The 25,847-nt window shown below is 37.0% G+C and overlaps 6 protein-coding genes across 14 annotated transcripts; 4 read left to right on the top strand and 2 right to left on the bottom strand.

Annotated features, from left to right (window-relative positions):
* Window positions 1-237: 237 nt before the first annotated feature.
* Window positions 238-2,286, bottom strand: LOC104803911 (50S ribosomal protein L35, chloroplastic). The gene is made up of 3 exons (XM_010528004.2): window positions 1,905-2,286; window positions 1,233-1,347; window positions 238-453 (listed from the first exon to the last, which is right to left on the bottom strand). Exons 1-3 carry the CDS (start codon window positions 2,189-2,191, stop codon window positions 376-378), a joined length of 480 nt encoding a protein of 159 aa, XP_010526306.1. The 5' UTR covers window positions 2,192-2,286; the 3' UTR covers window positions 238-375.
* A 718-nt stretch (window positions 2,287-3,004) lies between these two features.
* Window positions 3,005-7,854, top strand: LOC104803912 (uncharacterized protein Cbei_0202). The gene is made up of 14 exons (XM_010528005.1): window positions 3,005-3,361; window positions 3,649-3,711; window positions 3,803-4,255; window positions 4,460-4,531; window positions 4,623-4,748; window positions 4,857-5,069; window positions 5,348-5,395; window positions 5,510-5,662; window positions 5,870-6,031; window positions 6,131-6,224; window positions 6,308-6,426; window positions 6,501-6,545; window positions 6,648-6,985; window positions 7,182-7,854. Exons 1-13 carry the CDS (start codon window positions 3,029-3,031, stop codon window positions 6,879-6,881), a joined length of 2,115 nt encoding a protein of 704 aa, XP_010526307.1. The 5' UTR covers window positions 3,005-3,028; the 3' UTR covers window positions 6,882-6,985; window positions 7,182-7,854.
* Window positions 7,855-7,950: 96 nt separating this feature from the next.
* LOC104803913 lies at window positions 7,951-9,422 on the top strand. 2 transcript variants are annotated; one of them, XM_010528007.2, is made up of 4 exons: window positions 7,951-8,165; window positions 8,731-8,803; window positions 8,884-8,939; window positions 9,117-9,422. In XM_010528007.2, the coding sequence occupies exons 1-4, from the start codon at window positions 8,122-8,124 to the stop codon at window positions 9,232-9,234; spliced, it is 291 nt and encodes a 96-aa protein (XP_010526309.1). In that variant the 5' UTR covers window positions 7,951-8,121; the 3' UTR covers window positions 9,235-9,422. The 2 variants fall into 2 exon arrangements, with proteins under 2 accessions (XP_010526309.1, XP_010526308.1); XM_010528006.1 differs by lacking the exon at window positions 7,951-8,165 and adding an exon at window positions 8,188-8,431.
* Window positions 9,423-14,386: 4,964 nt separating this feature from the next.
* LOC104803914 (AUGMIN subunit 8-like) lies at window positions 14,387-20,206 on the top strand. Of its 6 annotated transcripts, none has more exons than XM_010528013.2 (8): window positions 14,387-14,700; window positions 16,302-17,773; window positions 18,193-18,312; window positions 18,455-18,571; window positions 18,667-18,756; window positions 18,853-18,960; window positions 19,087-19,214; window positions 19,801-20,206. In XM_010528013.2, exons 2-7 carry the CDS (start codon window positions 16,421-16,423, stop codon window positions 19,189-19,191), a joined length of 1,893 nt encoding a protein of 630 aa, XP_010526315.1. In that variant the 5' UTR covers window positions 14,387-14,700; window positions 16,302-16,420; the 3' UTR covers window positions 19,192-19,214; window positions 19,801-20,206. The 6 variants fall into 6 exon arrangements, with proteins under 6 accessions (XP_010526315.1, XP_010526314.1, XP_010526310.1 ...); XM_010528012.2 differs by having other exon boundaries at window positions 19,816-20,206; XM_010528008.2 differs by lacking the exon at window positions 19,801-20,206 and having other exon boundaries at window positions 14,388-14,700; window positions 19,087-19,475.
* Window positions 20,207-21,740: 1,534 nt separating this feature from the next.
* On the bottom strand, window positions 21,741-22,776 carry LOC104803916 (UPF0057 membrane protein At4g30660-like). 3 transcript variants are annotated; one of them, XR_002023756.1, is made up of 3 exons: window positions 22,614-22,776; window positions 22,108-22,316; window positions 21,741-21,973 (listed from the first exon to the last, which is right to left on the bottom strand). XR_002023756.1 is itself a non-coding variant. In XM_010528014.1 (2 exons), exons 1-2 carry the CDS (start codon window positions 22,701-22,703, stop codon window positions 22,182-22,184), a joined length of 225 nt encoding a protein of 74 aa, XP_010526316.1. In that variant the 5' UTR covers window positions 22,704-22,775; the 3' UTR covers window positions 21,741-22,181. The 3 variants fall into 3 exon arrangements, 1 of the variants encoding a protein (XP_010526316.1); XR_002023755.1 differs by having other exon boundaries at window positions 21,741-21,976; XM_010528014.1 differs by having other exon boundaries at window positions 21,741-22,316; window positions 22,614-22,775.
* A 398-nt stretch (window positions 22,777-23,174) lies between these two features.
* Window positions 23,175-25,777, top strand: LOC104803917 (UBP1-associated proteins 1C). The gene is made up of 3 exons (XM_010528016.1): window positions 23,175-23,371; window positions 23,743-24,035; window positions 24,389-25,777. Exons 1-3 carry the CDS (start codon window positions 23,278-23,280, stop codon window positions 25,523-25,525), a joined length of 1,524 nt encoding a protein of 507 aa, XP_010526318.1. The 5' UTR covers window positions 23,175-23,277; the 3' UTR covers window positions 25,526-25,777.
* Window positions 25,778-25,847: the final 70 nt, after the last annotated feature.

The raw sequence follows: 25,847 nt of genomic DNA on the forward strand, positions 1-25,847 counted from the left end.
ACATTTATAATGAACTCTCATTGTCAAAAGCAACAGCTGGCACATGTGATATCATCACAGCCGCAATTATCTCTTAAACACTAGAAAATTCTGAAGAGACACGAAACATTTGTCACATTCAAAACTGTTTCATAAAAAAAAAAAGAACTAAGAGATCACTTCTTCTTCTGATTCTCACCAACCCTAGATCCATGTGCCGTGGGAGACAAGTAAACGTGTGGAGGAGGAAGAAGAAGAAGAAGAACCAAACACGAAATGAATCATTGACAAATGTTATTACAAAAGGATGTTGCAACTCGTGTGTTCCTTTCCATGTTTTTCCTCACTCATTTTCACATTAAACCCGAGAAACACGAAGAATATACCAAAATGCTCTTACTTGGCGTTTCGATTGACTTTCAGATAGGGCAATGCACCAATCACGTTGTCATAGTCGCTCTTGCTTACAGGGTGCTGCATCCACAGAAAACAGAACATGATGAGCTTAAGATAGAGAGAGAGAGAGAGAGAGAGAGAGAGAGATCATGAAGGATGTTCATAGGGAGAGCTCCTCTGTGTATATGTTGCTTCCCTCTGGTTTTTTGAAGTTCATAGATGCATTTCAGTGATATCAACTAGTGGGGAAAACCAAACAAGTGATTGGCATAATGTGTGTTTTGTTCTCTGTCACAACTGGTTGAAGAGAACAGCTTTCTCCCTAAAGCACATTTCTAATGCAGACCCAGTTCTCGAAAAACTCAGTTTCCATACTGAAATAGCTTAACAAGCCAACCCAACCATGGTCCATTCCTCTTTCCTTTTGCTTCATAGCCCAACATTCAACAGAAGACACATGAACCAATAAACTCATGGGAAAGAGACATTAACAACCAGCTGAAGGAAAAGATCCCCATGGCGATAGCATCTTCATCACTAACTTCGCATTTCAGTTTTTCGCATCTGCCAAATCATTCGTCTTTCCTTTTCGCTAAGACCTCTAGATTTTTTTTTCTCCCTCGGGTAAGGCTTCGAGCCTTGAGTTTAAACATTCAACTAAAGTCGCACATGGGTAACCCGCTGAAGTTCAGTGCTTTAATATAAACCACTAGCTTTCAAAGTTCAAAGGGTTGATGAACATTTTCAGCAGAACAAAACGATGCATTTCACAGAAAACAGATATTTGCAATCAACCAATGGAGAGAGGCCATGGTTTAGAACTGGGAAAGAAATAGGTCTCGCCGAAGAAAACTAACCATTTTCGAGAGACGCAATTTCCTCTTGGTGTTCTTCTTAGCCAACAAGTGTTGCTTTCCCGCTCTCCTTCTCACTATCTTCCCCCTACCAGTCACCCTGAACCGCTGTGAACCGCTTAGCCGAGGCCTGGCATCCACAAAATGCTAAACCCATATGAATAGATGCTTCACCCTCAAGAGTGATAAAGTCACAGAAATGAGTTTCTCACAGTCTTACTTTAAAGCTTGCTACTTTGGTAGCTAAGCAAGGTTTCATTCAAACAATCAGTAATCCAATTTCATTACAGTAACTCTTAACTGCATCAAATTTAGACCAATTTTGTTTATGAGCACCAGAAGTTACAAACTTCATCACGATGCCATTAGGACAATACATATCAAACTAAACAAAAGTGTATTCAAGTGATTAATACACTTCATGGATAAAAGGATATAACATAATAATTCTAAAGGGAAAAGAAACTGATCTTCGAAGCTACCATTGTCCAAATAGTCAGTGATCCCAATTTCGGACCTCTAGTTTCTCAAAGTTTTGTTCTTTCACTTCAAATTCACAACAGAGACGGAATTCGTATAGTAATCTCTCCCAACTTATGCAGCGAAGAGCAAGAAATTTCTCAGACTCATCTTTGTTTTCTTTCCCTTCCTCATCTGTTCCCCCAGTAACCAAACACTGAAAAGGGGGGGGGGGGGGGGGCCTTGTGGGTCTTCATCTTGTAGCCCTTGGCAGCGAAAACGGTAAGAGATTGAAACCTCTGGGAATTCGGAGGAGCAGCGGTGGAAATCTTCTGAGGAACAACCGCGTGAAGCCCAGAAATGCAGTGAGTGGAGCTAAGACTCAGCGAGTTACCCACCTGGTTCAATCGGGCGAGTTGCACATACCCGTGAGGGACACCAATCGACGCGGAACGTAAAGGGCATAATCTCAGAGAAAAGGAAGCCATTGAAAGAGACGCCATAAGGGTTTTCTCTAGGCGCCTTTGCTTACAGTACTAGGGTGATGTAGAAGAAGATAAGCTTGCAGGCAGAAAGCGAGGGGATGAGGAATGAGGGAAGCGGATTAAACACCCTCATGCTCCAATCTGTTTTCTTACCGGGATAAAAAAAACCCGGTTCTGATTTCGGTTAAGCCGTTAACCGGAAAAGCTGGTTTCAATGTTGTTGTAATCAAATCAGTAGGAGTTTTGGGAAGAATATCAAAAGAATTGTAAAATTTGTTGTCGTAACCAAATTTAAATTTCAATAAAAAAAATTAATATCTAAAAAATCATGTTGAACTAAAAAAATTATAAGAGATATTATGGATAAAAGTATTAAGATATTGATAAATAATGCATTTGGGGATTTAAATGTATTAGATATATAATTTATTTCAATGATACAAAGCAATCAATTATGTTTCAAATAATCAAGTCAATATAATATATCAATAATATTATTAATTATTAAATACATATGTATATATAATTTTTAATTTGATATTATTATTATTATTATATATTATTAATTTAACCATATATTTATATAAAGTGTATATACAAAACCTATATTTTTTGTTACGAAATATTAATATTTTTAAGGAAAATAAATATTTGATTCATAATTTCCATTAGCAATGATTTAAATGTTTTCTTTATATTTTTAATTAGTTTATATGTCACAATTCGATATTGTTGGCCTAAAATAAAATTTGGGATTAATCGTAATACACACACGATGGTAATATATAAATTTAAGCACAGATGTTTCAAATGATAGGATAATATCTCAGGAATTGTTCCTACTCGCTCTCTGATATGTCTCTCTTGCAAGCCAGTTTCCTCGGTTCCTCTCTTCTCCATTCGAATCAAGACCTACGAATTCCATTCCAGAGACTAGTAATCTCATATCCGCGTCTCCATACATATCGGATTCAATGTGCGAAGAGAACTGGGAAACGGAGGTACCCCTCGGAGAAGAAGAAGCTGAGATTGAAGCAGAAAGAAGCTGTGGCGATGGTGAAGAACAAGCTTGAAGGAGTTTGGCGGCTCTCTAAGCTCGGAGTTCCTGTCGGAGATGACCCAGGAAAAGATTTTCTCGGTATCTCCGATGGGTTGCTTCAAGCCATCGCCAAAGCTATCGAGTTTCCGGTAAAGTTCCCGCTTTTATTGCGAGCAATGAAAAGGGAAGGGAAAAACAGTGGTCAAGAGTTGTCTTTTTTTGGCTGAATTTCACATGGTCTAGGTTTATGTGATGCAACCTTGGTAAATTCAGGCTATGGGGTTGAGTTTTGTGCGTGTGGGTTGATGTTGAATGCTTGTGAGTTTAGAAGGAGGAAGACATTTTTAAATTCTCGTGATTTTTGTTACCAATAGATTGAAATGCATGGAAAATTCTCTGTCCTGATTGAATTCGTGATTGTTCTTGGGCTTTTCAGGTTGCTTCAATGCTTCCAGAGGAAGCATTTACAGTCGTTAGGAAATCTTTTGATGCGAGGAAGGTAGGTTTGATTCGGCATGCATGTTCAGTATGCGCATATGTGTCTGTAGGATTGTTATATATCTCAGGAAAGTGATGATGACCTCTTGTAGATTTTGAAGGAAGCCAAGTTTGTGTATACTGTTGACATGGATGTGGACAAGCTTCTGCATCTAGAACCTCGTACTCATGACTTCATCTCCCGGTTGGAGCCCAAGGTTGGGCTTATTGAACATTTGGGTTCTGAGAAGAGCTTTTCCGGTGACTTGGTCAGTTTAGTACATGATTGTAGAAGAGTCGAAAACAATGTCTTGTCAGGAGGATATGAATCTCAGAGGATTAATGGCACTGGAGAGTCAATCCATCGCCCGGAAAGAAGAAAACCAAGAATATGTGTTGTTGGAAGTGGCCCATCTGGTTTGTTTGCATCTCTTGTCCTTGCGGAATTTGGTGCAGATGTGACACTCATTGAAAGAGGCCGAGCAGTGGATGAAAGGGGACGTGACATAGGTGCTTTGGTAGTTCGTCGGGTTTTGGATCGTGAGAGCAATTTCTGCTATGGCGAGGTCAAAATCTTCTCTTACCAGAAAATTCTTTATAACATTTGATGTTATTGTTGCCAATTAAATGATGTTTCTTGATACTTTTCACTACCTCATGAGCAGTAGTTCAGTCTCTGCCATGCCATTTCGTTAACTAGTGCAATGTGCCATTTCGTTAACTAGTGCAATGTTTTTTGTCGAGTCATATTAAAAACTTATGCATGACAGGGTGGTGCAGGTACATGGAGTGACGGAAAGCTTGTGACCAGAATAGGGAGAAACAGTGCCAGTGTTTTAGCTGTGAGGAGTTTCAGACAACCAATGTCACTTACCAGATCTTATTTTTTGGTTAGGGATGAAAAAAAAGTGATTGTGGCTTTTGTCATTACAGGTCATGAAGACTTTGGCTCGCTTTGGTGCTGCAGATAATATCTTGGTAAATGGAAAGCCTCATCTTGGAACAGATAGACTAATTCCATTACTCCGAAACTTCAGGGAACATCTTCAGAGCATTGGAGTAAGTTCTACACGTAATAGTCTATAGGGTAACTTGATTTTGAAGCCCGCTTTCTATCAGGATACTTTAAGGCTTTTCTTACGAGGTCCTTTGTATGAAACGGTTTAGGTCACTATCAAGTTTGGGACAAGGGTAGATGATCTGCTGGTAGAAGATTCACGTGTCGTGGGAGTCAGGGTTTCAGATTCCACAAACCAATTGCAGAACACTTGCAAGAGCTTAAAATTTGATGCAGTTGTACTTGCAGTTGGTCATTCGGCACGTGACACATATGAGATGCTTCTTTCTCATAACTTGGACTTGGTTCCGAAAGATTTTGCTGTGAGTTCCATTATTTATAATCTTTACAGTATGTTATCTTTTAAATATTTATGTCCAATCAATGTATCTGAAGATGTTCATGCCCTTTTGTGTGGCCCAACTTCATTCTTTGTTTCTTGCACGCATGAGGACATATAATCATCATATATATTGCCTCGTGAACACCAAGCACATGCACAAGTACCAAAGAAATTTGTGAGCTTGGTTAATTGTACACCTCATATATATTCGATAGCATGCTTTTGTAATTTGATGGTTATTCATTTTCCTGAAACCAGGTTGGATTGCGCATTGAGCATCCTCAAGAACTAATTAACAGTATACAGGTTTGTTTACCTGTATACAAAATTTTGTGTGGTCGTTCAGTATTTCTACCTGTTCATACAACCAACTTGTGATATTTTCTCTCTATACACACGCACATGCACACACACATACAGTACTCAGACTTGGCCAACGAAGTACATAAAGGACGAGGAAAAGTACCAGTGGCAGATTATAAAGTTGTCCAATATGTAAATAGCAAGGATGAGGAACTTTCCCAATCTCCAGGACGAAGTTGCTACTCCTTCTGCATGTGCCCTGGTGGTCAGGTATGGATTCCATCCTCTTTGAAGCCTGGAAAATGCTCATATCTCTTGCATTTTGTCCTTTTTCTTTACCAACAATCCTACTGAATAACTTATAAGTGGCTTGATTCTTAGGAATGTCTGAAATTTCCGGTTTATTACCTCCGTCAATGGGGTTTTCCATGTCAAATGCATAGAGTTGATTGTATTCCTTAATGTGGGTAACGCCAGGTTGTTCTCACCAGCACAAACCCTGCCGAAATTTGTATCAATGGCATGTCTTTTTCTCGGCGTTCGTCCAAGTGGGCTAATGCTGCACTTGTTGTCTCCGTTTCATCAAAGGACTTTGATGTTCTGAATCTTCATGGACCCCTAGCGGGTGTTGGGTTTCAGGTATCCATGCTTTTCATGCTATATTTTCTTATCTGCAAAAATCTTGTCACTAATGGTATCATTGATATTGCTATATTTTCTTTTCTCTTGTTTGTCTAGAGAGAGCTTGAAAGGAGAGCAGCATTAATGGGTGGTGGGAATTTCGCAGTACCTGTGCAGAGGGTAACTGATTTTCTGGAAGAAAAGTTATCTGGTAGATGGCATTAACAAATACACGTTCTTATGTTTTTTTCGTTATTCAAGTTGCTAACCCGACATATCTCGTCTTTTTAATAGAAACACCTTTACCGCCTTCAAGTTATCGGTTAGGAGTGAAGTCTGCAAATCTGCATGAGCTGTTTCCTGCTCATATAACTGAATCATTGAGACACTCTATCTCAATGTTTGATAAAGAGGTACTTAATTTTTTCGCCTCCAAATGTTATAAATACGCAATTATTTCTAATTTTCTAACCCTCAAAACTTTCAGTTACCGGGATTCATTTCAAAAGAAGCCCTTCTCCATGGCGTAGAGGTATGTATCCTCACTGCTCGTTTGTCCTTGATACATTTGCCACACCAATCTCGTATTAGGCAAAGAGATAAGTGGAAACTTTTTTCCATGCTTTTCAATTAGACAAGGACTAGCTCTCCTGTTCGGATTCCTCGTAGCAATGAAACGTACGAGAGTACATGTTTGAAAGGGCTATACCCAGTTGGTGAAGGAGCTGGTTATGCCGGTGGCATCGTGAGTGCAGCAGTAGACGGTATGTATGCCGGTTTTGCTGTTGCCAAAAGTTTTGATATGTTTGAAGGAACCATAGAATCGGTTATCGGGAAGGTTCAAGGTCCTGGGCTCATAAAGTACTGAACTTTCAAATGCCCTTCGTCCCCATTAAGCTCCTCGTGTGAAAGCATTCCAACGGCGATTGCTTCCGCCTAAGAATTTCAGTTTTGCTGCAGAAAACTTGTGAGGTTAGCTTCTTTCCCCCTCTCTCTGTCATTTCCTCTGAGAGAAATAACTCTTCAGACAACTTTGATCCTTGTCTTAGGTTCATTTTTTTTCTTGAGATTGACATCTGATGTTGTTCATGTCCTTTTTTCAGTAGAATATACATTCGTTGCGGTTTTGATCTGATCAGAAAGATCATGTTTGATTCGTCGTTTGCAGAAACCTCGGTTGCTAAATCATCTTCAACCTCGGGTTTCCGCGGTTAAACACAATGTTCGTCGGAGGCTCCTTGTTTTCTATAGAACATAAATGCAGCCGATGAGATTCAGCGGAAACCAAGGACCATGTTGCAACGGTAAAATAGTATATAAACTCTACACACATTAACCCCTCCAGTAGCAGCAGTAGTAATAGGACAAAGCCTGGAGAAGCTTCGGGTTGTTTTTGTCATTTGCTTTGCAAAGCTTTCTCCGTGACTTATCATTGCTTAATAGAAGAAATGAAATATATTTTTAATAAAACACGGTTAGGGAACCCAACCCATTAATAATTATATTTGGACCAATTATTCGGTCATTTTTATTTAATGGGTTTAAACCCATTAAAACCATAGGCTTAATAAATTAGCCTACTATACAATAATTATTTTATTTTAATTCTGAAAATCCAAATTCTACTTACCCTATTCTCTAACCTCTCGGACAACGTTTTCATTTGTGATTCTTGTCGAGTTTCATCTACTTTTTCATTTTCGAAAAGGCAAATCTAAATTTTGACATGTTATTCTGTTCATTTCGAAAAGGTTGCTGGCTTTCTACTTTCTGATTTAGTGTTCGTTCTTGAATTTTGGATATAATTTTTCGTGAAATCATATAATTTTGGGCTTCAATTATATTTTATAATTCACGATTTTGTTCTTATGTTTATGGGTTTTGATCAAATTTTAGTGGCGCATAAAATCTGTTCGACTAAATGCTTGAACGAAATATGCACATATTTTGTCTTGTACATATGTGTGTAAATATGTAGGCATAAATATGTATGTATATGTATATATCTATGTTCTGTAAATTCCTGGGCCCGAAAGCATAAGCCCAGGAAAACCCTGATGTTCTGACGTCACGGGAGCTTCCATTGGAGAAGGAAGGAAGAAACCGACATGGCTGCTGCTGTTCCTGATCAAACCCAGTGGGATTTCAGCTGGTATGTTCTGTAAATTCCATTTCATTCCATCTGGTTTGAGACGTTCAATTCAATTCTTCCGTTTGTCTAATTTGCTCTTCGTAATTGCTGTCCGCCTGCTCTGGTTCTTCCTAATCGGTTGTCTGTCGTGTCTGTGCTCCTTATCCGATGGCAAATCTTACGGATTCGATTACCTGAATCTTGGGTCCGTGGCATATCGAGGAATTTCGATCGCCCATGCCCGAAAGCCTCCGATCTTTCTCTCGTGTATCTGGGTTTCCTTTGAAGTACTTTGATAACCTTGTTTCGTATGTTAACCAGTTGTTCTGATTGTCTGAAAGGCTTTTAGAGGTTCAGACTAAACATGTGAATGTGAATTTCTCGAAACTGTTCATCTTCAGTTGTAGGGCTTAGGGTTTATTGTCCTGGAAACACTACAGGCACGTCTCAATGATGTTATCGAGTTTTGTGCACTAAGGTTGCTTGATCTGGATACAATGTATCATATTGGTGTTCAAGTTTATGCATTTTCCATTATCCAAAAGTTTTCTGTCTTTTTTATGTACCGGCCTTATTGCATCTGCAGTGACCTGGATGTGAATTTCGAGTCGGAAGAACATGCTCTGATAGCTTACACGGCATTGGCCGTTGATAAGGAGGTTGAGCTTCTTAAGAGAATTCCATTTGTGTGTCAGATTATTATTGGCTTCTTTACGAGTTCTCTGTTTCGGCATTGCAGTTGCAACCAGACAAGGTGAGAAGGCTGATATCGGTGTCTAAGAGCAAGCTTTCTGTGTGAGTCTATGGCTTTCTGTAGTTGCAATCTCATTGTTGATTTTGAATCCCCATTGGACCACCAATACCGATTTCTGAAACCCTAAAAGGATTGTGAATTCTTGAGTTTCAGTACCAATACTGTTTCCTTTTCTGGCTTTGAGTTTCTGATAAATGCGATCTTGGTGAAATCCACAGGCACTTTGAAGCAGCGGAGGCAAGGTTTCTTCGTGCATCGTTCTCTGCCTTTGTAGATGTTCTTACGCTGGCAGCAAGGACGATCCAAGAATTCGGACAAACCGAAACCACAATGTGAAAAAAGTTTGCATCTTTTTCCCCTCGTTGCCCATCAAAGACTCGGAATCGCAGAGTGAATCAGCTTAGTGTTCTGTCCTTTGTTCTTGAACAATGTATATGATCATTGGTTACTGAATCCAGAAATGCAAAAGACGAAAAATTCATTATTCTCAGTTTGAAAATCAATTTAATTCTCTCTTTTGACTATGTTTGATTGCTTAAAATCGCCCATCCTCGGTATATGTTCACTGCAGTAAGATCTCTTCCTTTTGCATGCACGTTGCCTCCTTTGGAGAATCTGATCAATTCCGATGACGGAAATGGAGATTTTGAGCTAACTGGCTTTGATGATCCGTTCAAAGACATCGATGGAAACATCATTTCATCCCTCTGCGCTGATTTCCAGATCGATACGAACACGGTGAACCAATACATCGCGACTGAAACCGGCTGAGATCATTGCTTCTCCTATGATTCTCCGTGCCTATTACCGGATCCGAAAGACTGCGTGAGCTTGAACGGGGAAGACAGAAAGAGGACGGCGGGGAAGAAGAAGAAGAGCACAAAGAACAGGAGGCAAGACAAGTTGGATGTGTCTGAAATCAGAAAGTATATTCAGAGACCGATCGATCACAGTAGCAGCGAAGGAGAACTGAATGTCGGTCTCACAGTTCTTAAGAAACGTTGTCGGGAACTCGGAATAGTGCGTTGGCCTCACCGGAAGCTCAAAAGCCTCCACTCTCTCATCAACAACGTCAAGGTACATCCTATGAATTGTTTGATGCACGTATGAAGCAGTGTTCCATAATTGGGTTAGGGTTCATAATATTTTGCATTGAGAAGTACCCGTTATGGGTTTCATATCGAAACATTCCCCGGGAAAACTAAATATAAAAAATGAATATATATATATATATATATATATAATATTAATGCACATATATAGCTTTTTACAAAAACTAAATATATACGCTAATCTGTGCATTTTCTATTAGACACTTGACTTGAGGAGACAAGATCCCGCAGTTATCAGATCAGATCCTATGTCTCCTTCACAACTCCATATTCCTATTTTTGTTTTTTTTTTTTGTTTTTTTTTGGTGATCGAGGATTTTGCATGGCATCCTATGTTCATAAAATATATATTTTTGTAGGTTCATTTTCTGGTAATTAAAATGAATTTATATAACTCTATTTGGCGAAATTGGAACATTGATTTCTTATTATAGCTTTGTGATCCTTTATTACCAAATTCAGCAACTTTAACTACGTTCCTTTCCTTAAAACTGTCAGCCCATGGGTAGATTCACGTAGATTTTGTGCCTCAACGACCATTTCATTTCATTTTTTTTTGGTATAAGACCATTTCATTTTTGGTAATTACCTTGTGCTATAAAGTGTCTAAAAAATGTGTCATTTTTATAATTACAAGCAAATGTACTAAAAATATCTTGAAATGTGTATGAGAAAACTCCTAGATCGTATAAAATATAACATATGATATAATTTAGCAAATAAAAAATATATTAAGTAGGACTTTTTAGAAAATATGAATTTTTTTATATCGATTATTTAAAATACATGAATTTTCAAAATATTACCAAATTACTACTGAAATAATAATAGTATTAAAATAGATCTGGTTTATAATACAATCTTTAGAATATAAATATTCAGCTTATATTAATCTTCGTTATTTAAAATCTTAGATATTTCGATTGTGATTTAATGTTATTTTATTAACTTAAAAAAACAGTAATATTTAAAAGTCCATACATGCATATAAATAAAGTTAAATATTTGGTATATTTATATAAATACTTTTATATAATTATTTACAAATTTTAATAATCTATACTAGCAGACTTCTTACGCATTTGTCTTTCTAAAAATAACAAATAAATTATTCTAAATTTTTCGTTTTTATCTAACCAAAGTTATTGATATCAATACAAAGTTATACTCAAATTTAAGTAGTTCAACCGTTGAAACAGGAGTGTAAAGTGTTTATCTTATCCCGAGTTCTAAATTATATGGCTAACTTCTGCCCTAAAATTTATGTGAATTAATGCGGGGATTGGTTCAATATACTCGGTTACAAAAAAAAATACAATTTCAAGCTCGTGTGAACAAAAGAAAAAAAAAACATGTGTGACCAATGATGGAACATGAGAGGAGCATTGCATATGCTTAGTTTTTTTTTTCATGATCACAATATAATTATGCTTAAGCACATGAAAGCCCATCATTTGGTCTTTGTTATCACTCTTAATCACCAATCATAAAAGGCTATCTCTCACTTTTTAGTGTTATTAATTTGTGATTATATTACTTATTATTAATCCTAGCAAATGATTTTATAGTTGTCCTCACTACTCTTATCCCAAACCACATAATTAAATTGGCCTTCCTTTGTACTCTTTTGTCCCTTCATCTCTATCTTCTCCCATCTACGTGACGAGTTAGGTGGCTTGTAAAAAATATTTTGACTAGAAAAAGTTATCTCACTTGTTATAGGGGAAAAAATGAATCAAATTCGTTTTGTTTTTCAAAAATAAAAACATTGAAAAATGAATTCTACTACAAATGTTTCGTTTTCGGTTTGTAATATAAATATTAATGATGAAAAAACAAAATAAAAAAAATAATATACAAATACAGATTTTTCATACTTAATATTACAACATTTTGTAAGATTAAACGATCATAATATAAATGATAAGCAATATCGGTGAACCGCTAAAATTGGAATCGAATATTCGATCATACTATTATACATTATAAAAATATATAAACACAAAATGCAAAGGAAGAACAAAATAAGGAATTGTACAAATAATCTTTATGAAGACAAACAAGTGGAAGTGGGGGCAAAGGACAGAACAATTAAATGTAGGGAGGAGAGAAAGATCCATAGAAAGCTTATATTATCATATGAAATGTCGGAATCATCTCATGTGGGAACCTCTTTGAATCCCTAAACATATTCTTGAATTCACTAATTATTATTGCCAATGTTTCACTTTTGTATCCATTTACCAAATTAGCATCTTGTCCGTTCATTTTATACTAAATTATTTTTCGATTTTCAACACCGAAAAATAAATTTTAAAAAGGTTTTTCTATTGATATTTCGTTTTAAATTTATTTATTTTTAGAGTTTAGAATATAAAAAATATTATAAAATGCAGTAAAGCTTTTTGTAAAGGGATAAAGACTTGCTACTTAAAATAAAAGGAGAAGAGGAAGTTTATATAATTACTTTAGTATACAATTTGTTGAAAATTTATAAAAGAAAAATGAAGATGCCAAATGAATTTTAGTACGTATTAAAATTTGCAAGAATTTCGATACGATTTTACATTGTATAATTACTTTTCTAAAAATACTATTCTAGATTATAGAATATATATATTTTGAAATATAATAAATTTTTAGTTATTCAGTTTTATTTCCCGATCATCGTAAAAAATTAATTTGGTTGAAATAAAAAAGAAGAATATTCTTAAAAAAATTAATACAGTGCATAGAATTATTTAAAACATCGAAATATTTGGGGGAGAAACCTAACGGGTAATGAACTAGAAAAGATAATTACTTTTGAATTGTATTAACCCATTTTTATATACAAATCATGTTTATGCTAAATCATATTTGTAGTGTAATATCAAAAAAGTGAACAGAACCAAATTGCCCTTAAAATATGTATACCATTATAGAAATATTGAAAATACACTTTTGGATAATATTTTTGTTTTCATTGATCTCTGTGTGTGAATAACTTATTTTATTTTCATAAAAAAAAATAAAGAAAAGAGAATTAAAAAGTAAGGAACTGGTGCATGATTTCTTTTTTCTCATCATAGGTTGGCCAAACATACTTTTTATGATGGAACATCAAAATTTCTAAAAAAAATTAAAAAAAAAAATGGGTACTGAATTTAGGTTTTTTTTTAGAAATTTATTTTCCCATTTTTTTAATTACCAAACCTTAAAATAATATATTTAGTTAAAGTTAGGTGTGAAAAATAACTGGTACAAATTAAAGCTTTCGGCTTAAAGAGAGGGTCCTAAAAGTGTTTACAGAACAAGACATCATCCAATCAAGGAAGCTATGTATCTAACTTTGCCATCATTTGGTCTCGAGTACAATTTCATCAATTCTTCCTTAACCTTTCAACAAGGAGCAATTAATCAAAATTTTATTAATCTATATAAATATTATTCATTTTAATTCCCATTTTTGAACGTACATAATATCTTTCAACGTTACGTTATTAAAAATTAATATAAATATTTTTTTCCTCCCGAGATTAAAATGAAAACAGAGATAAAGTTAACTATTTCTATTTTTTCTTAGCATTTTATTTAGAGAACGTAATATGCATTGTCTTATAGATAAAGAAGAATAAAACAAATGTAAACTATCTTCTTTGGCCAAAATTCGAAAGCCGCCACTATATATATATATATACACACACACACGTAACATGTATTGTCTTATAGATAAATAAGAATAAAACAAATATAAACTGTCTTCTTCGGTCAAAATTCGAAAGCCGTCACTATATATATATATATATATATATATATTACATAATTACAATCAGAAAAAGACATAATCTTAAAAATAAAGCATACTTCAACTGCTTACATTTTAATCTAATTACTTTTCAAATCGTTCCACCAAAAATTATTGAAGATTATTGAAGTATCCATCATTTTCATTAAAAAAAATTAAGTTACCATTTCAACTACATTCACAAATATAAATCATGTACGTATTTAATATACATAATATTCATATTTTAATAATGGCTTTGTAATACCAAAAATAAGAAATGGAGTTGAAACTCTGAATAAATTCGTCAACGCTAGCAAAACAACTCAAGCACAGTAGGGTTGGTCAGTTTGCCTTTGAATTTAGTTTTAGGTTTAGATACTATAGGTATCGGTTTTACAAAAAACTATAATCTAATCATTAAATGATTTAATAAATTCAATTCAATTACAAATAATATGGTTTGATTTATTAAAAATTGTAATCGAATTTATAATTTTAATGGATTCGATTCAACGTTGTAACTGAATTGAGATGGGCTAATATATATATATATATATATATATATGTATTGTAATTAAAAAATTATTTTGGTAGAAGTAGTTTGCTTGAGAGCCAGACTCTTCCATACATTAAGAAAGATTAGGTGGCGCGAAAACAACGTCCTTATTGTCTCTCTCTGATCCCAAATCCGTTTGAAATCGCTCCATAATCAGACCCGCTTATTCTCGTTCCGGCTGTTTACCGGCGAGTTCTCTTTATCTCCGGCGACGGATCTTACGATTTCCGTTTGGTTCACTTCGATCTTGTTCGGATCGTTGGGTTCTCCATTTTGATCTCGAAGAACGAGAAGATTTTTCCAAGGAGTCGCGGCTCGATTGATTTCGGGGATCTAGGGGTTTTCGTCATCCCTCGATTTTCCAGGTAAATTTATCGTTTTTCGCATCAGATTCCTCGGATCGCAGGGTTATCAATGTTCCTTTTCTTCCACCCGTTTCGATTCGGTTGCAACGAGGAACCCTAAATTCTGATTTGAATCTTGTAACTGTAATATGAGGGGAGAATGTTGAGTCGAAGCTAGGTTTTTCTGTTTGATCAAGGATGGAAAGAATGAATCTTGTTTGGGTCGACATTGTTAAGAATTCAATGAACAAGGAAGACAATTAAGGATTTTGCAGGAAATTGTTTGTATCAATTAACGCGTCCGCGTCATGAGACAACAGTCGTGTCAGAAACAGACAATTAGAGTATTGTTATTATTAAACATTTTTGGATTCTTCGTCAGAACCGTCTGATTGTCACTTCGAAATTACAAAAAAAAAAAAAAAAAAGGTTTTGGAATCAAAAAAATTTCCACCCTCACGAGTTTTTACATCGATTTTCGTCCTCAACCTTTTCCTTAGCTCGAGAAATTAAAAACCCTTCAAATGGTCAAACCGTAAACTCTATTCTATTCTGCAGGAATCAATTTGCTTTGCTTGCTTCATCATCATCACCATTGCTATGTTCACCATTTTGCTTGTGCATTTTTTCCCTTCTCTGAATTTTTCTCGGAGAATGGACAGTGACTCTTCCTTACACGTGGTTGTCCTTGTCTGTTCCCATAACTTGAGCAACAGCATAATCTGCAAAACTCCATATTGCTAATTGTTAAATACCTTAATATTATAATCAAAACAACGCCGCATGAATTATTAAATCTTGCGCTGCGCTAGTTTACTGACAGCAAGGTTGGGAAAAGGAAGCTTCTTTTGATAAATTTGAGGGGTTTTTTCTTGCTTTCTTTCCCTTCTGAGGGGTTTGATTTGATGGAAAGAGGAAGAAGAGGAAGAGTGGGTCTGTGAGTGGAACCAAACTCTCCATTTAATTTCCAGCCCATCCGACCATGGCACCCCCGTGATAGCAACCCTGAAAAGGATTCTGTTCTCTTTAAAGTTAGAAGAAAAGATTTTGGTAAGAAGTTAAATTTTAGCTGAAACAAGAAAAATATCTCACGGAATGTGAAGTAAAATTAACTACTTGACCCACCTCTCTCTCTCTCTTGGCCCTCTTGTTTGATGCTTTATTTTATAGTCTTAGGCAAACTCTTGTTGTCTTCTTATCTTAGACTGCTAGTTCTCTGCAGTCCCTTGTTCACCTTTTCATTTTTCTTAGGGGACCCCTACCCTAAAACCTATTATTGATGAAAATTACTCAGATGCAACCAAACCCAAGTGTTTGGAAATTGAACAAATTCCTCTTGTCCCAAGGTTTGTCTTTCTGGGTTCTGCATTTTCCTCTTCATGGCCTGATCTGTTTGGGAACCTTTGTTTCCTCAATGAAAAGATCTTGAAAACACCAAAACTTCTTTTGATTTTCTTTTGACTGGATATATAGGCTTTGGGCAGATTCTTGATCTGGGTCTCTGTTGTAAAGATGTAATCTTTTTCCTTCTTTACCTGGGTTGTTTTAATATTCTTTGCGTTGCTTTCCTTATTGCCCATCTGGGGTATCTTACTTTTCTCTTTCTTGTGGATTTCTGGCAGAATAAAAGGGTCTTAGCGTTACAAACAACTGGAGTTGTGATTAAATTCACCTGAATGCAGAGTAAATGAGGGTCAGAGACGACTGAATCCATCAATGCGGTTTTGTTTCAGTAGCTTGAATGGATATATATGGGTCTAAGAAAGCATCGGAGATACAACATTCAGTGCCAGATACTACAAGACCGCCACTTGTTCCAGCTGAGAAGAACAATGCAGCCGTTGCTACGCGCCGTCCTCGAACAATGGAGGTCAGTTCAAGATACCGATCACCGACGCCCACCAAAAGCCGGCGATTCCCATCTCCGAGTGTCACGAGGACAGTATCTTCGAGTTCCCAATTGGTGCCAAGGAGAGCCAATTCAGCCGAGAGAAAGCGGCCTTCGACACCGCCTTCTCCCATTAGGCCATCCACACCAGTACATGATGCATCTATAGAATTGCCAGTGTCATCTAGAAGGCTATCTACTGGTCGGTTGCCTGAAAGCTTATGGCCTTCCACGATGAGAAGCCTCAGTGTTTCGTTTCAGTCAGATAGTATTTCAATTCCTGTTAGTAAAAAAGAGAAAGCAGTTAGTAGTTCTTCGGTTGATCGAACTCTGAGGCCATCTTCAAATGTAGCACATAAGCAGGGTGAAACTCCCTCAGGATCAAGAAAACCTACGCCTGAGAGAAAAAGAAGTCCTCTGAAGGGGAAGAATGCCTCTGATCAAACAGAGAATTCAAAACCTGTTGATGGGCCACGTAGCCGGCTAATAGAACAGCATCGGTGGCCTAGTAGAATCGGTGGAAAGATTACTTCTGATTCGTTGAACAGAAGCTTGGATCTAGCCGGTAAGCCGGCGAGACCTTTATCACCTTCGACACTGGGAATGGGAAAGCCATCTACAAGGAGAATGTCACTACCCTTATACAGTGGTTCGAAACTTTTGCAAAAGACATCCAGTGATGAAAATGGTGGATTATTGTCTCCCACAAAGTCAGAAGATGGAAATTCAGCACGGGCATCTGGGCCTCGCAAGCTTCTGTCCGCGAGTTCTTTAGATAGGACGACTTTAGCGACGGCTGTAGCTAGATTACACCCGTTGTCCGCACCTGGTTCACGTCCTGCAACTCCGAGCAGAAACTCGTTTTCATCATCATCCTCTATCGCTCGAGGTATGAGTCCTTCAAGAGGAATGAGCCCTTCAAGAGGACTGAGTCCTTCGAGAGGCACAAACCCTTCCTGTTCTAGGCCATCAACTCCACCTTCAAGAGGAGTAAGCCCTTCACGGATCAGACAAACCGGCACTTCTACACAAACCAGTAACACAACCTCAGTTCTGAGTTTCATCACTGATGTTAAAAAGGGAAAGAAGGCTAGCTACATAGAAGATGTTCATCAACTGCGGTTGCTCTACAATAGATATTTACAGTGGCAGTTTGCAAATGCTCGAGCTGAAGCCGTAATGTACATTCAAAAACTAATCACCGAGGTAAAGTCTTTTATCCATCTCCCGCTTTTGTTTGGATCTCCTTGCTTGCACCTTTCTGATTGCGCAGGACGGTCTTGAAAAAGTCTCTTTTCTCTGAATTGAGATGATTTCATATTCAATGAAACAGAACATGAAACTGTAGATGACAGTGAAAATACTATAAAATGTTGGTACCGTTCGATAGAGTATTTGTTATTTCCACGTAATTTGTAATGCCTGAATGCACAAGACATCCTTGTTTGTCAGATTGATTGAGGGTTTAGTTCACTGTATTTATAACAAAAAACATTAATTCTAATCCTGAATTCCTAAATTGTCCTGTTTATGAGATTTTGTGATAGGTGTTTCATCTACATTTGTGTCTGTGACTATTGTTATGTGCGTCAGTCATGTCGTCTAAGCAACCTTTGATGTCTCAGGAAACACTATACAATGTCTGGTGTGCAACTTCAGAGTTACGGGATCTTTTTATAAGCAAAAGGACCCGTCTTCAACAGCTGAAGCTTGAGATCAAACTGAACTCTATCTTAAACCGGCAGGTACTCTCTCTCTCCTTCTCTCTCTCTCTCTCTCTCTCTCTCTCTCTCGTTCTAACTCTAACTCTACTTTGGTTTCATCAGACTATCCATTCTGATATCAATCTGCTAATCTAGATGCTTCTACATATCAATATTTGTGCAGATGGAGCATCTTGAAGATTGGACTATACTTGAGAGAGACCACATTAGTTCTTTAGCTGGGGCAATCGAAGATTTGGAAGCAAATACTCTCCGGCTCCCGGTCACTGGAGGAACTAAAGTATGCGACTTTTAGATAGAGGATCGATCGGTAGAGATAAATTCCAAATCAAGAATCCAGTTCTCATATATAATTTCTTGTTGGTTTTTTCTCAGGCAGACATTGAATCCCTGAAGTCAGCTATGTCCTCTGCCCTTGATGTTATGCAGGCTATGGGATCATCCATCTGGTCTTTACTCTCAAAGGTGAGCCTTTTAAAGATCTCATTCGCAAAATAACTGCATAAGATCGGTGAATTCATTTCATTTGCTCGAGTATTGACCTCTCTCGTCTTACTGCAGGTGGAGGAGATGAATAAGCTGGTTTCAGAACTTGCTTTTCTAGCTTCAAAAGAGACATCTATGCTTACCCGATGCGAAGATCTTTTGGCCTCAGCCGCTGTCACGCAGGTAGCACACGTCGAAAGACAACATCTTTGGCTACAAAAGCTCGAGAACGGGTTTTGACAGTTGTAATGAAAGTGGTCGTCTTTATTTATTGAGTGGTTGAACTCGAGTTTTCGATGTCTGAAACAGATCGAAGATTGCAGTCTCAGAACTCACCTGATGCAAACGAATCAAGAGGAAACGGATGAAACCGAATCTCATGTCTTGCGTGTAAGCAAGTTTCCATGGCCATAACTTCCTCAACAACACATTCACACGTAAATTACTGTGCTCTTTGTTCCTTCAACTCCCTTTTTTTTTTCTTTTTTTTTTCTTTTTTTGCTTCTTTCTTTTGTATCAAGCTTAGGGAAAGGGAATCAAGAAGAGATCAAAAGTTTAAAGAGGGTATTAGGGTAAAAAAAAGAGAAAAGGAAAAGAAGAAAGAAAATGCAAATTATGCGGTTCACATGTAAGCTCCCATGTGATGTGGGCTGTGTGTTAAATTGTTATATATATATATATATAATCTCAATTAGTTTTTTTATAATCTCAATTAGTTTAGTGATCATTATAGAAGTTTACAAAGAAAGTAAAGAGAAGCCATCATACAAAAAAAAAAAAAAAAAAAAAAAAAAGAAAACAAACATTTCAGCCAGAAGTTACACTTAGCGTGACTAATCTGAGAAATTTGAAAAAAAAAATAAAGTTTAGAAAAGATCTGTAACAAAAAAAGAAAATAAAGAGCTTCATCTGTTGAATGCCATGATGTGGTTGCATTGCAGCTATTGGGCACTGGGCATATCACTTACAGTTCCAAAACCCTCTGGTTGAATCTGCGGGTTTTAATCACTGATTCCTTACCAGATGGTATCATTTCAGGAAAACTGCAGAGACATTATTACATCTTTGATTCCCTGAAATCAGCTTTCATGTTCACAACCAAACTTCGCCTGAGAGCAATCACAATAAGGGTTATCAAGTGAATCAAGAAGTGGGTCGCCAACCCTCGGTCGGTTCTAACATGAAAAGAAACTGGAGCGGTTCCCCAAAAAAAATTTATCATGCGCATCGATTTTATACCCTATCCAACTTTTGCTCGGAAAAATCGACAGAGCGATGCGAAATATTCTAATCTTCTTGCAGAGATCGGAGGAGACAACGAAATTATACAACTTTGATATCGTATTAATTAGCTATCTGAGATCTGTTTCGTTTGTTTGTTACGAGATTCTTGTATTTTGTTGTTTTTTTAAATCTAACCACTATTAATGTTCTTTGTTTGAAATTTTGAAATTAATACGTTCCTCGTTTAAGATTTTAAAATTAATATAACAAACATATTTTATCAAAAAAAATAACTGTAAAAAAAATTACAGCAGTAATTCTTAAAAAGAGGCGATCCAATAATATATTTTCTTTAATAAGAATATTCGTGTCTTTGATCCGACTAATTTCGTATTTAAGTTATTGTGTGAAAAGAATATTAAAAAAAATATTTTTTCTTTTTTAAAATGTTATTATTTGGAGAAAATCTCAAAAGAGACCTATATAATGTTTTAATTAGAATTTTAGCCTCTTATTTTAATTTGATCAGAAATACACCTTGAAATGTGTTAATTAGGAGATGGATCCACAGTGTGACCTTTTTTTAATTCATACGAGAATAAGTTATCTCCTTCTTTCACGGTGGATTTCATCGGATGCTAGTGGCGTGGATGAATTTTTTTTTATTTGGAAAAATTGTTTTGGTGAAAAAATAAATGTATTTTTTAAGGTAAAATGTAATAATGTATCAGCGTAAACGGTAAACATTTCAGTTTAGAATATAAAAGCAAATCAAGCTCATCATTTTCTTATCAAAACTTATCTAAATACATTGAATATGATTCTTTTAAAACCAAATAATTAAATTCAGATAGAATATAAATTTTTAAAAAACAACTGAATATTTTTAAATATAAATAAAATCTACATCAAACCAAAATGTAATATATACATATATATATATATATATATATATATGCGGGCGTGGGTGTGTAGTTTTTCAAAATCAAAATCTGAAAATAAAATAAATCCAAATCCGAAACCCCATGGCATAAGCAAGCTTCAATTGAATTAAGAAAAATCCCTTATATTATTTCCGCTTTTGAAAAATTGAAATGTACTACTAACCGCGGAATTTCCACGTGGAATATATAATGCATAAGATGTTATAGTCGCAATATAGTCGCATTACATTTTTACAAGGAAAATATTATGATAGTCTACTTCAAAAAAAGTATTATAATTATTATAGTCACAAAATTTGACGTTTTAACCTTTTCACATTTTTTAAGAAAATAGAAAAAAAATCTCATTTATCTTTCACTAATACAAATATTATTAATAATCTATTGAAATTTGTTAGCTTTTATTAAGAATAAAATTGAAAAATATTTTGAAAAATTGCCTAGAAAACTTAACATAACAACAATTTAGTATATAAAAAATACTAATTTAAAACATCAATCATTGTGAACCAGAGGAAATAATTCTCACGTCAAGTGGAGTTAGATGTTGGACTAATTTACTGTGTGAACGGATTAGAGTAAAATCAAATACGATTGTTCAAAAATTTACAAAATAACCAATATAAAAAAACAAATTTCCTTATCATTTATTCTGTAAAGATAACCCAAAAATCATATTTTAAAAACGAATATGATTATTCTAAAACCTAAAAAAAACAAATTGGAATCAAATATAAAAATAACTAAAAATCGACAACTTCTTTTAAAAATAATAACATGAATAAAAACCAGACCTCAATCAAATGGAATCCATATAAAAACTCAATCAAGTGATATGATTTTTTCATAAATTTTTTTAAAAGAAATGGAAAAATCCAAAACAAAATGTAAATGATGACCCTCAGTGTCTTGAGTATCTTTTCTTAGCCCCAAACTCTGTTCGCAACAACAATTCTCGATCGATCTCTTCCGCCCCATTTATCAAGTTTGAATCTGTTCATTTGGGATCTTTCAACACTCGCAAAACCCTTCTAATCGGGGAGCCAAAATTGCAAAGGATGATGATCAGCGGACATCAATGAAGTTATTAGATCCATGTTACATCGTCCAGAATGTACCGCTAGAATGAGATCACATCATATTTTTGACAGAATGCACATACCTTGAATTCAATATATAAGTGGAGTTTACAGGCGGTGATGATGCTTTGCCAAGATCGCGATGCGCGTGACTCGATTAAGCGTAATAGAGAGGGCGCCTGTATTCATCGAAGAACTCGTCACGGTTCACAAACACAATGGCGTAGACCGCGTATATGATGCCGGGGATGTAGCCTAAGAATGTCAGAAGCAGGCAAATTACGAACTCAACCTGCCAAAAGCAACAACAATCGATTACGAACAGTAGGCGAATCTCCTACGCAATTATGCATAAGGATCGAAACGGTTGCAGATTGCCATTACGAGTCAATCTAATTTTCCTTTCGATTTCTAAGCGATAAAACAGAAATTGACCAGATCATCACGAAATCCTAACTCCTAATCCATCCCAGTTCTACCTAGAACTAGCCCCGCTTCCAAACGAGAAAATCAAAAGTTTATCGGTAACCAAACAGAAATATAGAGATCTCAACTGACAAATTAGAGAGAGAGAGAGGGGGGACCGTACAGTGCAGCAGCCATGGCGGAGGCAGACTCCGAGAGGAGGAATAAGGATCGCGATCAAGATTTCGCACAAAATCTCGCACTTGCTCGGCATTTTTCAACGACCCAGGGAACGAGAGGGAGGGAGACGGAGATAGAGCTTGATTCAATTTCAATTAATTATCAGAGAAGGAAAATGAAAGATCACCGGGAAAGACAGCCCAGTGACAGCGAAGCCAATCGTGAGATCTACACCGTTCATTATCGGTGCCCAAATCGTACACGTGGCGTTTTCTACTGGGAATACACACATTTTCGAGTACGACTGATTACACATGATCTTAATCTCTGGCGCATCATGGATCATGGGCCAAAGCCCATGGGCCCATATTAGTGTGTGTATTGATTCCGTGACCCAACGACTACAGCTGAGAGAGAACTCAAACGGCGCGCGTACATACTACATACTATCCGGCGAATTAATTGCATGTAAAAGTGAGATAGGATTTTTTTTAAAAAAAAAATGGAAAATGAATGGATATAAATTTTAAAAAATTGGAAAACAAAAAACCGGTCGAACCAAAAACCCTAATGGTGTGTAAATTGTGTATTGGGCTCTCGAATCCAAATCCGTCCTTTTCCCGCTGATTCTCTCCCTCTTCAGACTCTCTCAGTGTCGTGAAGTTTGAATGGAATTCAGATACAGAGCTGTCGACGTTGATCGGCCACCGATGGCGGTTCCATCTGCTGGCTCCGGCTTCCTCTCGGAGCCATCGATTCCAGGTATGAGTTCTTTTGTACATCATTCGACGATTTGGTGTTTTTCTCATTCGATTCGGTGATCCCTTGTTTTGTTTTGGTTCTATTGCTGCGTTTTCTCGGGGAATGTTTTCCATTTCGTAGGGATTCCTTTGGGGATTGGCACTGATTTTCGTGAATTAGGGCTGGAAATTGCCGATTCCAAAGGCATAGAGCTCAGAATTGCATTTTCCATGTTTTGTTGCCGAGAAATTTAAAGGGAAACCTGCATTAAGAAATCGAGAATCTTTGGCCTTTTTCTTATATAACCAGGCTTGTGTGATAATGAGAAGAATCCGACGTGACTTTGCTGCTTGAAGTATGGAACTGTGATATCTTTTGAGTTGGATTTGTAGGTTGCAATATCAAACTGCCTTCAGAAGCTACATGCAATCCGACCGAGGACAGTGTCTGGGAAGCTATTCGACGGGAGATAAGAAAGGAATACATCCGTCAGGAGGTCATTGCTGTGGAAACAGCGAGAAGAAGAGAGCTCGTGGAAGAGGTTATAAAGGAGATGGCTCCCGATAGAGAAATGGCAATGCAGGGAGTGTCATTCGAAGAAAGACTAACTATGTGGATCAATTCTAGGAAGTCAACCAATCAGAGCAGCTTGTCCGAATCTAACAAGGATAAGTTGATTGTATTGGTAAGTGCATTAACTGATAATTAACCGCAATCCTGTTCTTTCATGAGGAGGGCTACTTGGAGAAATTATGTGAATCATTCTTTAGTTCTGCTTGTGTTCTTTCAACAAACCTTCATCTTCTGATAGTAGCACACACCTTTCTGTTGTTGCCATTTCCCATTTCAATTTGTCTTAAGCCTCCCATGCTCTATGAGAAAATCCTCATAATCGCGCACTTCTAACAAATGAAAGTGACAAGTTTGTATACATGAAAGAGTTATTCTTGAATGGCGAACACACTAAAGAAAGAGCTTGGATGGAAGGCTATGGCTTTATCCTTTTAACTTTGACGTATTTTCTTTTTGATGTTGCAGGATAGGCCTGATCCTAAAGGAACAAAGCGTAAAGCAGAGGCTTCGCCTTCTCCTGCAGCTGGTCCTGAAGAGCGCCATTTCCTCACTGCGAAGAAGAAATCTAGGGAAGAATGGAGTTGCGCCCTTTGTGAGGTTAATTATACATGTGAGAGAGGATTGAATGAACATCTTCAAGGGAAAAGGCACAAAGCCAAGGAAGTGTCTTTGAGAGCAGCACAGATACCCAAGATCTCCCTAGGACGAACATCTAAGCCATCTTGTTTTGAGCAAGTTGGTGGTGAAAAGCAAATGGAAACAACGGAGAAATACAAGGCAAAAACTAAACCTAGGTTTTGGTGTGAGCTTTGTAAAGTTGGGACCTATAGTGAATACGCCATGGGGAAACATGAAACAGGGAAAAAGCATAAGACTCGTATTCAAAAACAGAAGGAATGCCCTGAGGCTTCTTTAACAACCCTTGCATCCGTTTCTCCAGCCGTCACCACCACAGCCAGTGGTGTTGTTGCTGCTAACACAGTGCCAAAATCAGATGGTGTGACGGAGTCTGGGGCAGAGGACGCGAAAAAGAAAGTTGGGGATGCAATCCGGGAAGGCTCTAGTACAGAGGGTCAAAGAGTGGAAACGCCGGAGAAAGATTTTGAAAAGAAACGGAAGTTCAGATTTCGGTGTGAAGTTTGTGATATTGGAACGCATTCCGAGGGGGTGATGAAGGCTCATGTTCTTGGGAAGAAACACAATAGTCGGGTCATGAAACAACGCTCCCCTCTAGCTGTTTTGAACACCGAGCTGGCCAGCCTATCTTATCATGCCACAAGAATTGCCACGATCGTGAACTCGATCATGTCTTCAAATGTTGCCTATGGAGAGAAATGGTCTGCTTTTGCAGAGAATGAGGAGGTGGATAATGCAGTTGCAGAGGAAGTGAGAGTAAATCACTCGGCTGGTAGGACAGCGGTGGAAGAACCAATTGAGGAAGTGAAAGGAGAGAATTCATCGGTAAAAAAACCGAGGACAGAGGATTCAACAGATGAGAAAACAAAGGCGGAACCACCAGCAATAAAGGAAGATGGAGTGGATGAATCGGTGACCGAAGAAGCAAGAAAGGAAGAGAAAGAGAAGAGAGAAACATGCAGCTAAGGAAGAAGATACAGAGGGTACGGCACTCGAGGAAGGAAACCAGACGGTGCGGCCAAAAAGATAAGTGATATAAGAGGGTTCGGCTGCCGAGGAAACAAACAAAGGCAGAGAAATGTGGCAGAGGTTGAAGTGGTAGAGGAAACATCAATGCAAGAAGACTTTAGTTCTGTACTCTCCAAAGTCCCAAAGGATGAAACATGGAATTGGTGTTTATGTTTTGGTTGGTGCTATAAGTCGATGAAATTTGTCCTCTGTTGATACATTTAGACTATGTTAGAGATCAGAGATGTAAAATCCTCCTGCCCCCCCCCCCCCCCCCCCC

This window comes from Tarenaya hassleriana, unplaced genomic scaffold (genome assembly GCF_000463585.1).
Source record: "Tarenaya hassleriana unplaced genomic scaffold, ASM46358v1 Cleome9, whole genome shotgun sequence".
In the NCBI taxonomy this organism is placed as follows: Eukaryota; Viridiplantae; Streptophyta; class Magnoliopsida; order Brassicales; family Cleomaceae; genus Tarenaya; species Tarenaya hassleriana.

Bases quoted from the DNA above. Each gene is read 5' to 3' on its own strand.
- LOC104803911 (XM_010528004.2), bottom strand. From the start codon at position 2,191: ATGGCGTCTCTTTCAATGGCTTCCTTTTCTCTGAGATTATGCCCTTTA. The intron at 1,348-1,904 runs GTTTGGTTACTG...GCCTCGGCTAAG, and splicing joins CCCCCCCCCCCCTTTTCAGT to CGGTTCACAGCGGTTCAGGG. The intron at 454-1,232 runs GTTAGTTTTCTT...CTGTGGATGCAG, and splicing joins AATTGCGTCTCTCGAAAATG to CACCCTGTAAGCAAGAGCGA.
- LOC104803912 (XM_010528005.1), top strand. From the start codon at position 3,029: ATGTCTCTCTTGCAAGCCAGTTTCCTCGGTTCCTCTCTTCTCCATTCG. The intron at 3,712-3,802 runs GTAGGTTTGATT...GACCTCTTGTAG, and splicing joins AATCTTTTGATGCGAGGAAG to ATTTTGAAGGAAGCCAAGTT. The intron at 6,032-6,130 runs GTATCCATGCTT...TTGTTTGTCTAG, and splicing joins TAGCGGGTGTTGGGTTTCAG to AGAGAGCTTGAAAGGAGAGC.
- LOC104803913 (XM_010528006.1), top strand. From the start codon at position 8,382: ATGCCCGAAAGCCTCCGATCTTTCTCTCGTGTATCTGGGTTTCCTTTG. The intron at 8,432-8,730 runs GTACTTTGATAA...TTGCATCTGCAG, and splicing joins GTATCTGGGTTTCCTTTGAA to TGACCTGGATGTGAATTTCG. The intron at 8,804-8,883 runs GTTGAGCTTCTT...TCGGCATTGCAG, and splicing joins CATTGGCCGTTGATAAGGAG to TTGCAACCAGACAAGGTGAG.
- LOC104803914 (XM_010528013.2), top strand. From the start codon at position 16,421: ATGGATATATATGGGTCTAAGAAAGCATCGGAGATACAACATTCAGTG. The intron at 17,774-18,192 runs GTAAAGTCTTTT...TTGATGTCTCAG, and splicing joins TTCAAAAACTAATCACCGAG to GAAACACTATACAATGTCTG. The intron at 18,313-18,454 runs GTACTCTCTCTC...ATATTTGTGCAG, and splicing joins ACTCTATCTTAAACCGGCAG to ATGGAGCATCTTGAAGATTG.
- LOC104803916 (XM_010528014.1), bottom strand. From the start codon at position 22,703: ATGCCGAGCAAGTGCGAGATTTTGTGCGAAATCTTGATCGCGATCCTT. The intron at 22,317-22,613 runs GTACGGTCCCCC...TGCTTTTGGCAG, and splicing joins TCCGCCATGGCTGCTGCACT to GTTGAGTTCGTAATTTGCCT.
- LOC104803917 (XM_010528016.1), top strand. From the start codon at position 23,278: ATGGAATTCAGATACAGAGCTGTCGACGTTGATCGGCCACCGATGGCG. The intron at 23,372-23,742 runs GTATGAGTTCTT...TTGGATTTGTAG, and splicing joins CTCGGAGCCATCGATTCCAG to GTTGCAATATCAAACTGCCT. The intron at 24,036-24,388 runs GTAAGTGCATTA...TTGATGTTGCAG, and splicing joins AGGATAAGTTGATTGTATTG to GATAGGCCTGATCCTAAAGG.